The sequence below is a fragment of the Cornus florida genome, unplaced genomic scaffold (assembly GCF_030987335.1).
Source record: "Cornus florida cultivar Cherokee Brave unplaced genomic scaffold, ASM3098733v1 CherokeeBrave_3.0.0_Hap2_Chr09, whole genome shotgun sequence".
Lineage (NCBI taxonomy): Eukaryota > Viridiplantae > Streptophyta > Magnoliopsida > Cornales > Cornaceae > Cornus > Cornus florida.
The window spans coordinates 2,689,955-2,706,294 of record NW_026775579.1 but is presented as its reverse complement, the minus strand read 5'-3'; the positions used below and the strand labels follow the sequence as shown (position 1 = coordinate 2,706,294).

Here is a 16,340-nt window from a genome sequence, read left to right as displayed (position 1 = left end):
TTATGGTTGTGAGGATAAATTATTTGGGGGCAAAAGATTTCTTGTCAATTATAGATGTATTGAAGAAAAAAAAAGTAAAGATCTATTTGAATATTTTTGTAACCAGGTTGCATTCAATTTGTTACTGAACTATGTAGGATTCAACAAACAAATTATTTGTTTTTCACCAAAATCAATTTAAGTTGAAATTTGATAAATGACTACAAAATTAATATATATATTCTAAGCACAAGAACAATTGGAAAGAAAAATAAATAATATCAGATGTCTTGTAAATCTTGTTGCTATGGAGGAGTTTGTTATACTTAGAAGTCAGAACATGTATTTGGTCCATGCATTATTGCATTTTCTGTAACTGAGGGTACGTCTTTTCAGATGAAGCCCTAAAGTTTCTAACGATACAGTGTGATGGGTATTTTAGGTAATTTTGTTTGCAAAATTGATGTTTGATATGGAGGGCAATTTTGTCCGAAATGTTTTCTTACACAGTGATTGAAATGGAGGTTGGTTAATTTGGCCCCCTCATGATAGTTGAGGGGGGTTGTTTGTTAAAATATTTTATAAGAGGGTTTTTTGCTAGTAGGTGAGAGTTAAGGGGGGTTATTTGTAGTTCACCCTAATAATAATATAATAATATAGTAATAGAAAATAATGAAATTCAATAAATGAAATCTAATTATCTATATCTATACTAATTTTTATATTAAAAGTATAAAGAGTTTTATTATTTCAGTGTTTTAGTATATTAATTTATTTAATAATATAGTAGTACAAAAAACTAGTATTAATAATAATATTATGGTAATAGAAAATATTGAAATCTATATCTATATTATTATTAAAATACAAGGAGTTTCAGTATTTTAGTGTTTCAGTACATTAATTTATTTAATAATATAATAGTACGAAATATTAATAATAATAATATAAAGTACAAAGAGTTTCAGTACATAAATTTATTTAATAATATAATAGAATGGATAATTAGAGACTAAAATATTAATAATAATATAGGAGTAAAAAACATTGAAATTTAATAAATAAAAATTTAATTATCAAGAAAATATATAATATTCAGAATTTTATTTAATAATATAATAATATTCTCTTTGTTCTAAAAATGATATCTTGTTTAGAGAAACGTGAGTCACTTTTTAGGTGAGAAATAGTAATATACATGGCGCACATATATTTTACTAATTCTTTATAGAAAGCAAAATGTAACCCAATAAGTTGTGTTATGCATGAATCAGATCCATTCGCTCACTCCCCAACTACCAAACCGTTTGCAATTTGGCCGGCGCGTATATTAATGGTTGTCTACACCCTAATCAACATTGTTCAAGAGAGAGATCGAAATTGGCGCCCCTTTTCTCCTTCTGTTTCTCTTTCTAGAAGACACGCTCTCTCTCTCTCTCTCTCTCTCTCTCTCTATCTCTGTTTTCCACGCATATTCTAAAAAAAAAGCTTCCTACTTTTTTTTTGCCATGTCTTTTCGTAGACGAACCTTGCTCAAGGTGATTGCCCTCGGCGACAGTGGGTATGATATAAATTATATATATATTTGAAAATTTTGAAATCTAGGGCTCGTTTGAAGACATTTGTACCTTTTTAGTTGTTGATTCTCGTAATAATTTTTATTATTAATTTTTAACTTTTTCGTCATTGTCAGGGTCGGTAAGACTTCATTGATGAATCAGTATCCTCCAAGTAACGGGTTATCTGTAGGATGTATAATTCTCTGTATATTTGTATACATATTCCTGAATTGTTGGAGCGTAGTTTCTGTTTTTATTTAGTAGTTCAATTCTCAAATTTGTATATTATTGTCATGTTTTGTATATATTTTTTGGATTCCATTGTTAAATTTCCATATTGATTACTCCCGTTTTAAAAATTATAGTTGAAGTTTACAAGATATGTTGTTCTTGATCCAACTTAAGGCACCGTTTGGATTGGATGGCTTTGCAGAAGCACTCAATATATTCATCTATTTTTTGCTTTTGAAAGTGAATAAATGTTATCTATTTATTTAATATGTTTTGTTGATTACAAAGGTGAAAATGGGTAATGTCAACTGAACAATACCTGAGGTTATTGAACATGTGTTTAACAAATTAATATTTGTGGGTCTTTAACTGCTTATATGGATATGTACATAAGAAGTTTAGTCAGCAATATAAAGCTACAATTGGGGCTGATTTTGTCACCAAGGAACTGCAAATCGATGACAGACTTGTCACTCTACAAGTGGGTTCTTAGTTCTACTTCTTCTTTTCTCTGGGTTCAGTTCTGATTTATGTACAGTATTCTTGACAGGTCTGTTTGTACTGAGTGATCATAAAATAATGTATGGTTTGCATTGGTAGATATGGGATACAGCTGGGCAGGAGAGATTTCAGAGTCTTGGCGTTGCATTTTATAGAGGGGCAGATTGCTGTGTTTTAGTATACGATGTTAATATCATGAGGTCTTTTGATACTCTTGACAATTGGCATGAAGAGTTTCTCAAGCAGGTAGGTGGTATCCTTTCCTGACTCTTTTAACTCATTACTCTTTTAACTCATTTTTTCTTCTTCCTTTTTCTTTTTTCTGGTAAGTAAGATGTATATATTAATATAAGATTGTTAATACTACTATGGAGGATCATACCTCCCTAAAGACAAGCTCCAAACAACTAAGGCGAGAGAGAAATCATAGAATGAGTCGAACTATAGAGAATAGGACAGCAACAAAATTACAATTAGACATGGGGATAAAAATATCCGGACTCTTTTTGCTTAAGCCTTAAGACCTAAAAACCCAGACTAGTTCCAGGTACACTTTGGCAACATCCATTTATTCAAGACTATATTTTAAGAATCAAAATTTGAAGATTCCAGCTTGCTATGAATATTTATTTTGAGTAGAAGAAGCATATTCACAAGCTTCCTTTAATTAAATCACATTATTACAGAGAGCAGATCGCTCCAGCAGCCATGGACAATTGCACCAAAGTCAACAATATCTTCTTTTAAAAGAAGAGGCAATTTTGTCCACTCTATCCTCCTAATCTTTTCAGAAGTAGGAAGTCCATGTCCTTCTTCACATATCTTTTTGTCCCTATGTTATTTTTCCTGAATATTTTATTCAATTTTGTATTAGTCAAATTTCTTCCATTATATTTCTCGTATGCTATAATCTAAACAAAGGCTAGGCATAGATTAAATATGCACATTATGTGTTAGTACAAGATATCCACACATTGGTATCCGAAAGTCTAAAGCAAATGAAGTTGTTTTAGATTGGCATCTGCTTTTAGTTGGAAAAAGAAATAAAAACAAAAATAAAAAAGTGTCAATTATAGGTAATTTGGTTTGAACGAACTACTCTTCATTGATTCCTTTGGTGTTCAAGCTCAAATAGACCCATAGTCTTGAACTTGATCTTCAATATTTGAGTTCTATTGGCCATGAGCTTAGATCCAAAAGAGTTTGTTTATTTATCCATGAATCTATACATACTTGAATTTATAGAAAATCCTGAAATTGATCACACTCAAATAGAATATCAAATTCTTACATTAATAGATTGTTATCATCAAAATTACAGCAAACAATACTTTGATAACAAGTTGATGCAAGAGAGGTAGAGTTGTATTTAGAAACAGAAAGAAAGAAGGGAATGAGAATGAGAAGATGAGATGAGGCTAAAAGATGAAGGTGAGATGACAGAAGCAGGGGGTGAGAACAGAATGAAATAGATAGGCTCTAGAGACCGAGGGATTGAGAACAACAAGAACTATGAGAGAGAACGAGATACAAGAAGAGAGTTTGCAAACTCACAATAATATCAATAATCCAAAGTTGAATTGTTTGATTACATACGAGCCTTTATGTAGGCAAATTATTAAGCAATTATTTTATTTTTTTTGATAACTAATAATTGATTAAAAGGCGTTCAAAATGGGAACGCGTCCCTTATACAAAAGTGGAACCGGGATCTAAGGACCCAAAGAATCCAAAAAAATGATTAAGTCATTGGAAGAGGAGCAAGAACTCCTCTTCATGTAAGTAAAGATAGAGTGAATAATATGAAGTTTCAGCATCGTCATGGACGACTCCTTCCCTTTGAATATTATGCTATTCCTCTCCTTCCAAATGCACCACCAAACGCAATGTGGAACTGTCCTTCAATAGTCGCGTACTCTGCTTCTCACACGACATCCCCTCCATGCATTAATCAGGCCCTTAGAAGATCGGGGCATTACCCAAAACATACCAAATAAGCCAAATGTAAGGTTCCAACAGTCGTACGCCACAGGGCAATGCAAGAGGAAATGATCCACTGACTCACAACACCAATTAACAATACATTTTGCCTTTCTTCCTCAAATTGTCAATCGTTAAAATCTTGCCCCATACAATAGTCTATACAAAGAATGCCACTCTAAGTGGAGCCTTAGAGCGCCATATGGTCTTCCTTGGAAAATTAGTGCCATCAAAGTTGGATAGGCATAGAAACATGGACCGTACTTCGAATCGACCTTGGGAAGAGTGGACCCACGTAAGATCATCACTATCTCTACCAACTGCCTCCTATTGATACAACAAATCCAAGAGAACACATACCTCGTCTATCTCCCAATCTTGAAAAGAACGCCGAAAGCGTATGTCCCACGTAATCCCACTGCTATCAAGCCGATTACAGTCAGCTACACAGGCATGCCTATTAGCGGTGATACTGTACAATCTGGGAAAGGTACAAGATAATGGTTGGTCACCACACCATAAATCCTCCCAAAATCGAACACATCTACCATCACGAACTTTGAATCTGATATAGGAAGAGAAAACATCCCAGCCCTTCCGAATGAATTTCCACACACCAACTCCTCCCGCGCTAGAGATTGGACGAGTAGACCAGCCGCCACTCTCCTCCCAAAAACGACATAAAACAAGCCTCATCCAAGGGCGATGCCTTTCCCTGCTGAATCTCCATAACCATTTGCCCAAGAGAGCTTGATTAAAGGGAACCAACGTCCGGATGCCCAGACCACCCGACTTCATGGGCTTGCAAACTTGTGCAAACTTGCTCCCATTTGACGAGATGATACTTAAACTCTTCGCCCCTTCCGCCTTAGAGAAAATCCCTTTGGATCTTTTCGATCCTTTTGGTAACAGATCATGGAATTTGGAACACAGATAAAAAATAAGTAGGAAGGCTCGATAGAGTGCTTTTTATGAGAGTAACTTTCCCCCCCTTGGACAGATATTGCTTCTTCCACCCTGCCAATCTCTTCACGTACCTATCAATCCCAGGATCCCAACTCCCTACCCTCCTAGAGAAATCCTCAAGGGCAAACCCAAATAAGGAATAGGAAAATAACTCACCTTACACCCAAGGACTGCGGCTAAGGAGGAAATATCCTGAACATCCCTAACTTGGACAAGCACGCTCTTAGCCACGTTGACCTTCAGCTCAGAAACCGCTTGAAAACAAACCAGAATGCACCTCAAATATCTAAGTTGAGACACATCAGCATCACAAAAGACTAAGGTATCATTCGCGAACAGTAAATGAGAGATCTCCAACTGATGAGCTAGATCTCTGCCCACCCTAAAGCCCTTAATAAGACCGAGATCCTCTGCCCTCCTCATAAGTCTGCGCAAGCCCTCCATTACGATGAGAAAAAGAAAAGAAGACAAGGGATCTCCTTGTCTCAAACCCCGAGAACACCCGAAGAAGCTAGTAGGAGACCCATTCACGAGAATAGAGAACTTTACAGACGAAAGACATGTCTCTATCCATTTCCTCCATCTACTTCCAAACCCCATTCTCTTAAGTAAGTACAGCATGAAATTCCAATTCACATGATCGTAAGCTTTTTCAATGTCAAGTTTTCATAAAACTCCAGGGACACCACTTCGCAATCTGGAATCCACACATTCGCTTGCAATAAGAACTGAATCTAGGGTTTGCCGTTCTTTTACAAAAGCATTATGTGAATTTGAAATAATCCCATCTATGACACCCCTCATTTTAAGAGCAAGAACCTTGGTGATGAGCTTGTAAATGCAGCCTACTAGGCTAATTGGTCTAAAATCTTTAATGTTAGAAGCTCCACCCTTCTTAAGGATGAGGGCAATAAAGGAGGCATTTAATGACTTCTCGAAGACGCCATTAGAATGAAACTCTTGGATGGTACCCATCACCTTGTTTCTCACCACCTCTTAACTTTCCATCAGAAATCGCATAGTAAACCCATTAGGCCCTGGAGCTTTGTCTCCATTGCAACTTGATAAAGCCTTTAGCACTTCCTCTTCGGAAAAAGGAATCTTAAGACCATCTCTATCCAACTCAGAAATAGCCTTAAAATGAAGGCCATTAAGCCTGGGTCTCCATCCTAAAGGCTCGGTGTAAAGCTTCTGATAAAAAGAGACGATCCATTGCGCACCTTTTCCTCCCTCCACCACTCCAGACCATCCACCCGGATTCGCCCTATGTGATTACTCCTTCCGTGGGCATTAGCAAGTCTGTGAAAATTTTTTGTATTACGGTCTCCCTCTTTGAGCCATAAAGCCCGAGATTTCTGGCGCCACGAGATCTCTTCCATACTAGCAACCTTATTCCACCTCATAACCATTGCTTCCTCCCACTAAGACCGAACTTTCCCTTTGAAGTCCTCCGCTCTCAGCCACATATTCTCAAATTGAAACGGGGAACACCGAGACCTCAGACCCCTACAATCCATAATCAGAGGAACATGATCAGAGGTGACCCTTGCTAAAACTGCCTGAACAACATTTGGGAATTTCTCTTCCCACTCCCCAGAGATCAAAAACCTATCCAGCCTTGATAAGGTAACTGGGTACCTGCCATTAGACAAAGTAAAGGCTACACCTTCCATTGGTAGATCAATGAGAAAATGCCCATCAATAAAATCAGAAAATTGTGTCATATCCGAAGACCACCTTCCCCCTGTGGACCTCTCTAGCGGAGACCTAACAAAATTAAAATCTCCACCTAGGCATAAGGAAGAGACTACAGTTCCTGAACATGGCAAAGCTCCTCCCAAAAGAGAGGTCGATCACTGTCAACAACTGGTCCTTACACCCCAGAGAAAACCCATCTGAAATTGTCCTCCTCCATCTTAAACACAGGACGCAGAGAACCTCCCCATTTGAGACAACCATTTGCAATCCCACATAACTAAAATTCCACCAGAGGTACCTGAAGCATTCAGGGCCTCCCATTCCACAAACCTTCCTTCCTAAAGACTCCTAACAACCCCATCAGAAATAGATGCCAACTTGGTTTCTTGCAGACAAACAACCTGGGCACCCCACTTCCTTAAAGCTATCTTTACCACCCTCATTTTGTCCGGATCGTTGAGACCACAACATTCCAAGTAATGATTCGTAGCTTCATTAAGAACCAGATAAAATTATCTCCCCTCCTCCCCTCCTTCCACTCCTACTTCTAGTCCTTCCCCTCTCCCTCACCGCCTCTCTGTTCTCTTCATAGTTGACATAAGAGATAAGATTCTTGACCTCTTGCTCCCCTTTCCAAGACGATAAAGGTCTCTTATTCACAACCTCATTAGTCGCTGCAACCTCTTTTCCTTCCACAATTGCGTGGATAATGTCTAATCACTATTACCCTCTGATGAGACAACCAACAACTCACTAGTAACTCCTATATTTGCAACTACCCATTCCTTGCCCAAATTAGCAGCCGTTTCAGAGCAACCAGGTCGCACGACAGCTAATGGTTCCACCATTTCCAAATTAGAGTGGTCAGTCTCTAACCATGGGACTAGCACGTTAGAACAGACCTATTGAATGGAGACCAAGTCATCGATCACCTCTGCTGCGCTATCCTTTACACTTACAGACAACTCTGTTTGCGAATCTGTATCTGTAGCAGAGTCATCCATACCATGATTCAAAAAGCTAAGAGAATTGTTCGCCTCTAACCCTCAAGGTGGCAAACAATTAAAGCCTTTCAGAGCAACAAAGAGGCGAAGCTCTTTAAGCAAAGCCATAGCCAAATCATTGGTCAGCTGAAAATGGATATTGCATCCCACACAAACCGTAACCCCCTCAGACAATTCCTTTACAACACAAGCAACTTGGTCAACATACCCAGGAAGAACAGGTCGTAGCCAACTGTCCCTTCCGTATTCAACCCGGGCTCAACTTCAGGCACCGATGGCAAATTTGGTAACACACAACCCTTCTCTGTCTCAACACCCCATAAGAAGGAGTAGAAGAAGAATGAGCAGAAGGAGAGCTCCGAGGGTGAGAAACAGAGGACATACCTAGGTCATTGGTAGAAAAGGTGCGAGCGATCCACTTTTGTTTATCATTCGAGACCATCTATTTCCATGACGAATCATATGAGAGCCCCGATTTGAGAATCTAGAGCTTCTGTCATTCGGTAAAGCAAGGATAGAGGGAAGAGAAGCAGTATGGCAGCATTGATTATGTCGAAAGGTCTTCTCGTCCGCGCTAAAACTGGCCTCGCCTGCACTAATATGCATCCATCTCCTCTTCTCCAATAAGGTCCACAATCTGTTTGCAGAAGAGCCGTGAGAAATACACTGTGGAGGTAGGAGAACATGATCTGATTTGCTGGGCTTTAACAAGACCTTTGGGCTGGGCTTATCATTTGGAAAAGAAATGGAAATATGTTTGTTGGGCCCCCACCTAACCTTCCTCTTTAACTCATTAGGAGCCTGAGGCCGATAACACTGCAGCGTCCCATAAGCCATGGCCTTATTAGGCCCAATACTCATACCAGGCCCATCAGAATGTGCAAGGACATCTGTATAACCGCGTGCCCATCCACGTGGTTGGCCTCCAGTGGTGCGATCAAATCGAGGGAAGCCTGAAAAGGAATGGAGGGAGGCGTTACGCGTACAACTCGTGGAGCTCCTTCCCCTACTCGTATACGGGGTGTTGAGGAACACACGTCGCTGTCCTTGAGGACCGAGGTGAACTTGCAACTGCCGTGAACGGTGACTTCTTCTAAATCTTGTTTCGTCGGATATAAGGGGGGGACCATCAATTGTGCTGTCAGAAGACTTCGGAAGGATAAGTGGTGAAGATTCCTCCATCAAGGCGACCTTAAATGCCACTCTTTGATCTTCGACGAAGACGAACTCCGGTATCGCACCTCCGGCAGAAATGTAGAGAATAACTCTCTCACCTCTCGCCATCTCGTCCGCCTCCACACCTTTGAAACCACCGCACAGATCTCCTATGGATTCAAATAACATCTGGCACCAAAGATGGAGGGCAGGCCGTACATCACCACCCTTCTTAACCGGTCTCTTACTCTCACCGCTGAACATCCCACCGCAAAATACCAAACATTAATTGATAGGTTATCATCTCCCCATTTCTTCTTCCCTGAAACCAAGACCCTTTGTGCCTCTTCCTCCAAAGGTAGCCTGAACAGAAAAGACCGTCAGGTAGGGATGAAACCACCACCCCACACGATATCTTCCAAATCTTCGTCGCCCACGACTCAATCCTCTCAATACTTCCCACGCCTCGATCAAAACGTCCGACTAGGAAAGACTTCAGAGTAGATTCACGGATCGTCATACTTTGATGATCAACCTTGACACCCTACCCTTGCCGATTGAGAAACTTTTGATCTCACCGTTGAGATTGAGTCATAGAAGTGTCGCCACATCGAGGAAAGACCGTAGCATATCACAATTACCCACCACTTCTTGATGAAGAATGGAAAACGATAAACCAGACAAAAGAGAGGAAAAGAGTCAGAGGACGCCGGAGTAGAAGACTCTGGCATCTGAGAGCGTAGAGAGAAAAGTCATGAGCTTTTTGATTTTAGGCTTCAAAGGCCCTCGAATCCAAATTATTAAGCAATTTCTAAAAAACCCTAAAACATAAAATTGCCAAATTCAAACAAAAATAACAATAAGAATAAATAAAAACCCTAATTTACTACAAATCCCTAATTTATTTCTCTTTCCCTCTTCTCCAAAAGTAATATTGAAGCATCATGTGCAACTCAAGTGTGCGGATCATATCTCATTCCCTATCAATTCTCTCCGGCTGAGAAAAACTCTCCTCCGGAGAGTAAAGCTTGTAGTATTGCCCTATAAAGTCTGGGTCAACACAGAAAAACTCATATGTACTCCATGTGACATCTGAAACTGGATATCACATCCATCTATCAAGAACATCCTCAACCTAGTCTGAATACCATGGCTGATACGTTGGCTGAACAAGTGCTGGTATTAAAGCAATGTAACTCCACCTGTAGCAACACCCGCTTAAAACTCTGGAAGCTTAGAGGCACCTTGATTAGGCATCAAATACTCCACAAGAAAAATTGGACTAATACTATTATCTGATGGCAAGTCAAATAAATATGCATTAGGTCCGGATATATGGATGGTCTCGAAAGATCCAATATCTTGGGCATGTAATGTCTGGAAGGAGTGACCAGGAAGAAGTTGTGGGTGTACATGACTTAAAACATAATAATATCCTTCAATAAATTGTGATTCCCAATAATGAGCATATGCAATAAGTTCATAATTTTTATTACTCAAAACAATTTGCCATCTCATATTGTCATGAAATTATGGATAAGCTGAATAAAGGAATCAAGAATTTCAAACGAACAAAAATATGGAGGCATAGGTAATAAGGTCAATGGATTAATTTGCAAGAAAACTATACATAATTGGAAAGCTGTCAGTTGCACAATTGACCAAACTGAGATATACACACTCCATAATAGCTATGGAAAGATCTAGGTTGAATTGTTAGGAAATTAGTTGGGGAGGATTTTTTTTGGAATTATCCATAGTTAGATAGTTGACTTTTTTAAATTTTACATAAGTAGTTCCTATATTATAGGAATTATGATCTGTATATATCTTTTCCTTAGATAGAATTTGTAATGCACTTCTATATATATAGGCCTGTAAACTAACATATGTGATATGAAAGAGAATATCATAATTTATTCTTTTTCACCTTTGTGTTCATGGTATCAAAGCCGCCCTCACTAGGACGGTAAATTACTCCATTGTTCTGCTGATTATCCGATAAAATCAACAAACATTCATCGTTAATTCTGGTCGTTTATACCAGAATTTTAGAAGACTTATTCTTTTATTTCTCTTCATCGTTTTTGGTCGATTTCTTTGGTTAAATCCGCGATGTCTCCGGACACTAGACCAACGCATTCCACTTTTCTTCCTGTATGAAACAAGCACATGACAGTCCTAGAAACAACATTTTGTTTCTTTAAAAATTTGACAAGCACATGTCACAAAATGTAATGAACAAAAAAATATAATGGCAAGTTAGGAGAGTAATATATAATGTATTATTATTTTTTATATATTCAAATAGCTTCATCTTTTAACTTAGGGATAATTTCACTGACACCCCTTCAGGTTTGGCCAAATATCACCCTCAAACATCTTTCGAAAATAACTATCATTCACATTACAAACGTTTGCTTCGTTTTTCACTCACACCCCAAAAGTTAGTTTACAGGTGTGTCAGACCACTTTTTACATGTAAAAAGACATTTTTATCTTTGACTTTGGTTTGACCCTTTGACTTTGGTTTACCCTCATTTTTTTAATTAATTTTTTTTTTCCAAAATATGCAAACTTAAAAGACAGTATGCCCCTTTGCCCTCTCTAACACACACACACACACACACACACATATATATAAATATATGTGTGTTAACCTAATGAATGCAAAATTATCATGGCTTGATGATAAATATAACGATGAGTTAACCTAATGAATGCAAAATTATCAGGAAAGGACTACCCAAATAAACAAAAGCAGAGGAGTTAGGCCAGGTAGACAAGAGGAGTACATCTGCTGAAAGTCAAGCCAAGCCATAAAACCAAGAAAGACAGTTTAAACGAAAGCTATGTACACAAACTGCCACCACAACCAAATAAACAAAAATCATGAACTGTCATTAACGTGTAAAGTCATCACTTCCACATTTGTAAAAATTTAAATTACGTACTCTGACTAATTCTCCTACACAGTGTAGGGAAAAGTGTTTGAAGCTATTCTCCCTCCTGAAAGCCTTCTCACATAAACCACTTTGACCACCAGCAGAAAACATATTATCCTGACTTAAATGACACAAAGATCAGATTATATATATATATATATATATATATATATATATATATATATATATATATGAACAAAACTAACATGTACTGTCGCATTGAACCGATTGTAGTCATCTTTTGCATCATCTAAAAGAGCTCCATCAACTGTTGTGCTACATCTGCTTCAAACAATCACATTATAATTTAAATCAGATATAAAGGAATGCACATACAATGTGGTTCCACAATAGAAAAGGAAGAGAATGAAAAACTGCCACAAGAAAGAGACTATGAAGCTTCATCTTCCAGAATTTGCAGAAGCTTCGTTAACAGTAACCCTTGATTTTCTCTGAATGGTGGCCGTTTCGTTTCTCAGATAAAACATCGCTTAAAGCCCTAATTCGAAGTCCAAACCAGTCCAATTCGTTTCAATTTCGCTTATGAATCCTAGATCTGATTGCAATTGACATTTTTTTTTCATTCGATTCATTCAATTCCAAGCGCCATCCAATTCGAATACCGAATTGGTGTGGACAATTCTGGAAAATTTAAAGCGTTAGATTCGTTGATTGTGTATGGGCATGGGAAGGGTTTACAGAGAAACCTCCAAGCCCTCGTCGTCTTCATCGCCTCCGGCACCACAGGTGACGACTTCAACGTCAGTCATCGAAACTGTGAATGGTTCGCATGATTTCGAAATCGCAACCACCAGACCCATAACCACCACTGTTCCCGCTGCACAACCACCATTCACCCCACAACCACTGCCGCACTGATCATCTCTCTGCAATTGCGTTGACATCGTCGGAGAGATGATGAAGTTAGGGATTTTATTTGTGGTATAATTGTCAGGGGTATAATTGTCTTTTAACTAATCTGATATTTTGAAATAAATGTTATTAAAAAAATAGAGGCAAAGTTGTCTTTTCCCATGTTTTTAAAGGAGATTGTGATAGAAAAGCAAAAATGGACCTAAGTGATAGTTATTTTTGAAAGATGTTTGAGGCTGATATTTGGCCAAACCTGAGGGGTTGTCAGTGAAATTAACCCTTTAACTTAATATAAAGTAATATAGAAATTATAAATTAATTAAAGTTCTATAATTGTCTTACTCAATTGATAGATAGATGAATATTTATATTTATATTAGCCGTGTCCACACTGTGTGAGTGCCTAACTTTTTTAGAATTTGATGTGTCGGCTTATCCATGTCGTATCGTGTTCCATGTTCGTGTCCATGCTTCTTAGACCTAGAGTGGTTTTAATTTTCTGATGGGATAAGGATGGGAACTTTAGGCTCTGATATAGAGTTAGTGTGAAGGTGTGTTTTTTCTTTGTGAAATCCAAACAAGAATAACCATGAGGCTTAGTTCAAGCAAACCAAATCCACTATGGGAAAGAAGTTGCAACCAGGTTAACAGTTTGCAAACCCTAGAACCTGTATTTACTTCTTGATACAAACTGATCCACCAAACTTTTCACTTGTATCTTAAGGCACAAAGTCCGCACATAAACATATCTGCTCCCCACGCAATCCGCTTCTTCAATCAATGATTTGATCTCCAATGACCAGTCATCTAAATCAATCTCGGTTTGATTGAATAGTTCTTGGTGTTGAACTTATTCAAATTAGCTCCACAACAATTATGTTACCAACACACTCAAATAATGACCACCAATCTAAGGCAGTTGATGGATGCTTGAAAGAAAAATATGCATGCACTCAGTTGTGACTAAAAGCTCTAAAAAATGCCTCTGTATATTCTCTGGGTATATAGGATTTGCACTTTGGGAGTGTCTTTGTATGCAAAATAGTGTTGTGGAGAGAATAAGGTTTTTAGGGGAAAGAATTGCTTTCTCGAAGCTCGGTTGACTGAGAGACTTATCGATTTGATCGACATGACTGTTGTAGCCCTTGGTCCATACCTCGACCAGTTGATCGAAGTACTGTGCAGATCTATAATTAATAAAATTTCACAAAAGGTAGTTTTCAAAGCACTTTATGTGCATATTAATTAGGATTCTGAATCACATCACGAAATCTCAAAACTCTAATATATAATGCATGAACCCTAGTTTTGGTAAGTGTATATAAGTGTCAATTTACCTTTATACCCTTGGTGTAGAAGGTTACCTTTTTGCCCTTGAATGAAGCTTGAATTCCATCTTCAACATTCGTCAAGAGGTAACTAACAGAGATTAACTTTAATACATTGTAAATAAACAAATTAAATACATAATTTCAGACTCAAGTTTTGTTTCACAGAATATGCAAACCGAAGTCCTATTGACCTAACAGTTTCTAATTTTGGGGTGATGGTCTCCATCCAATCTTTCAGCTTAATGGAATTGACCTGTAGAAAATTGAAGATTATTTGTGTTGAATGCAATTGAATTTAAGGGGGTGACTCGATTATATTCTTAGAAGATTACCCTTCCTCTTGTATTCGTCTCCTTTTTTATTTAATTCTATTGAATTAAATTAGTTATTTAAATCTCAACTGGCCCTTGATTTTTTTGAGCCTACCTCAACAAAGAGGTGTTTCCCAACTATTGGGGGATCGGTTATATAAATCATGTTCCAGCATTCTGCTCTCTTTGATGTTATAACTTTAGTTAAGCTATTTTATCTTTCCTTATTATTTTAACCCATGATCGTTTTGGTATTCCCCTTCTCCTATCATCATCATCATCCTCGCCTTAATCTCGTATGAGTAGGGTCGGTCACATGAATTCTCTTTGCCATGACAAGCCATCTTGCATAAAATATTTAATTTTTAAAATCATTTATAATGATTTCATCCCATGTTAACTTCGATCACCCTATTTGTCTCCAACCTTTGATGCAAATTAGTCTTCCTCGTCTTACAAGATCATTTAAAGATTTTCTTTGGATATGTCTCTACCACCTAAGTCTATTTCCTCTTTCACCAATAGGCATCACTCCCTATTTCTTCCTTTTATTTTGATTAGTAACTCTATCTCTTCTAGTGACCCCTAACATCTAACTTAACAATCTCATTTCAGTTACATGAATTCGTCATTTCTAGTTCTTTTTTAAAGCCAACACTCTAAACCATATAAAATAGTTAGCTCATTAACTAATCGATTAAAATTTTCTTGTAATTTATTTATTACTCTTTTATCGCATAAAATGCCATTAGTTTGTCTCCATTTTGTCCAACCTGCTCCAATTTTACTAATTATAGCATCATCTATCTCAACATCATTTTTTATTACTGACGCTAAGCATCAAATATAGTTATTTTGGATAATCTTTTGGTTTTGATTGTTATATTATCAATATTGGAGTCTTTACTAAATATTCATTCCATCTATTCAGTTTCAGTCCTACTCATTTTTAAACCTTTTGATTCTAATGCGTTCCTCCACTCTTCTAATTTTATTGTTTAATTTTCGTTAAAAGTGTCCAATAGCTTTATGTCATCGACAAACAACATGTACCATGAAATCTCTCTTTGTAAGTATTTTTGATTTTATCTAATATTATTTTGAATAAATATGGACTTGGTACAAACCCTTGGTGCAGTACTACATTTATAGAAAATTCACAAGTCTCACCATATGTGCAATCTCTAGTTTTTGTTTTTGCATACATATCTTGAATAATATTTATCATTGCTATGGGAATTTGTTTTTGTTTTAAAGCCCACCAAATTATATCTCTCAACACCTTATCATATGCTTTTTCTAAGTCTACAAAGACCATGTGTAGATCTTTTTGCTTTCTCCTACAATCTTCAACTAACTGTTTTATTAGACTCCTTTGTGGGTCTCCCTGACATAAATCCAAATTGGTTATCAGACACCGTGGATCTCTCTTTGCCATAATTCCATTGTATGACTCATTAATTTACTTCCTCAATAATTGTTGCAATTTTGTATATCACCTTTGTTTTTGTAAATAGGTATTATCATGCTTTCCCTCCACTAATTTGGTATTGTTCTCTCTTCTAGAATTTTGTTAATAAATTTCTTAATCATCCAATTTCTACTTTTCCTAGTGTTCTCATGTTTCTACATATATGTTTCTTTTCCATCTTTTTAAGTGCGTTCTTCTACTTCCTTGTGGTTAAGTTTATTTACGAATCCTATATTAAATTCATTACTTTCCACTTCTTTTCTAGGGTATTCCACATTAAGAAGGTGTTAAAAGTATTTTTTCCATCTAGCTAATATGTCCTTATCATTTATTATA

General features: G+C 37.2%; 1 protein-coding gene across 3 annotated transcripts in view; it reads left to right on the top strand.

The window, feature by feature from the left end:
* Positions 1 to 1,211: 1,211 nt before the first annotated feature.
* LOC132273450 (ras-related protein Rab7-like) overlaps positions 1,212 to 16,340 on the top strand; it is a 50,726-nt gene continuing 35,597 nt past the window's right edge. The window contains exons 1-4 of one of the 3 annotated variants that reach the window (XM_059774409.1): positions 1,212 to 1,540; positions 1,673 to 1,699; positions 2,151 to 2,250; positions 2,370 to 2,516. In XM_059774409.1, the coding sequence (XP_059630392.1) occupies positions 1,488 to 1,540; positions 1,673 to 1,699; positions 2,151 to 2,250; positions 2,370 to 2,516 (327 nt within the window). In that variant the 5' untranslated portion in view covers positions 1,212 to 1,487. The remainder of the gene's footprint in view (positions 1,541 to 1,672; positions 1,700 to 2,150; positions 2,251 to 2,369; positions 2,517 to 16,340) is intronic. The other 2 variants (XM_059774408.1, XM_059774407.1) reach the window with 2 other exon arrangements.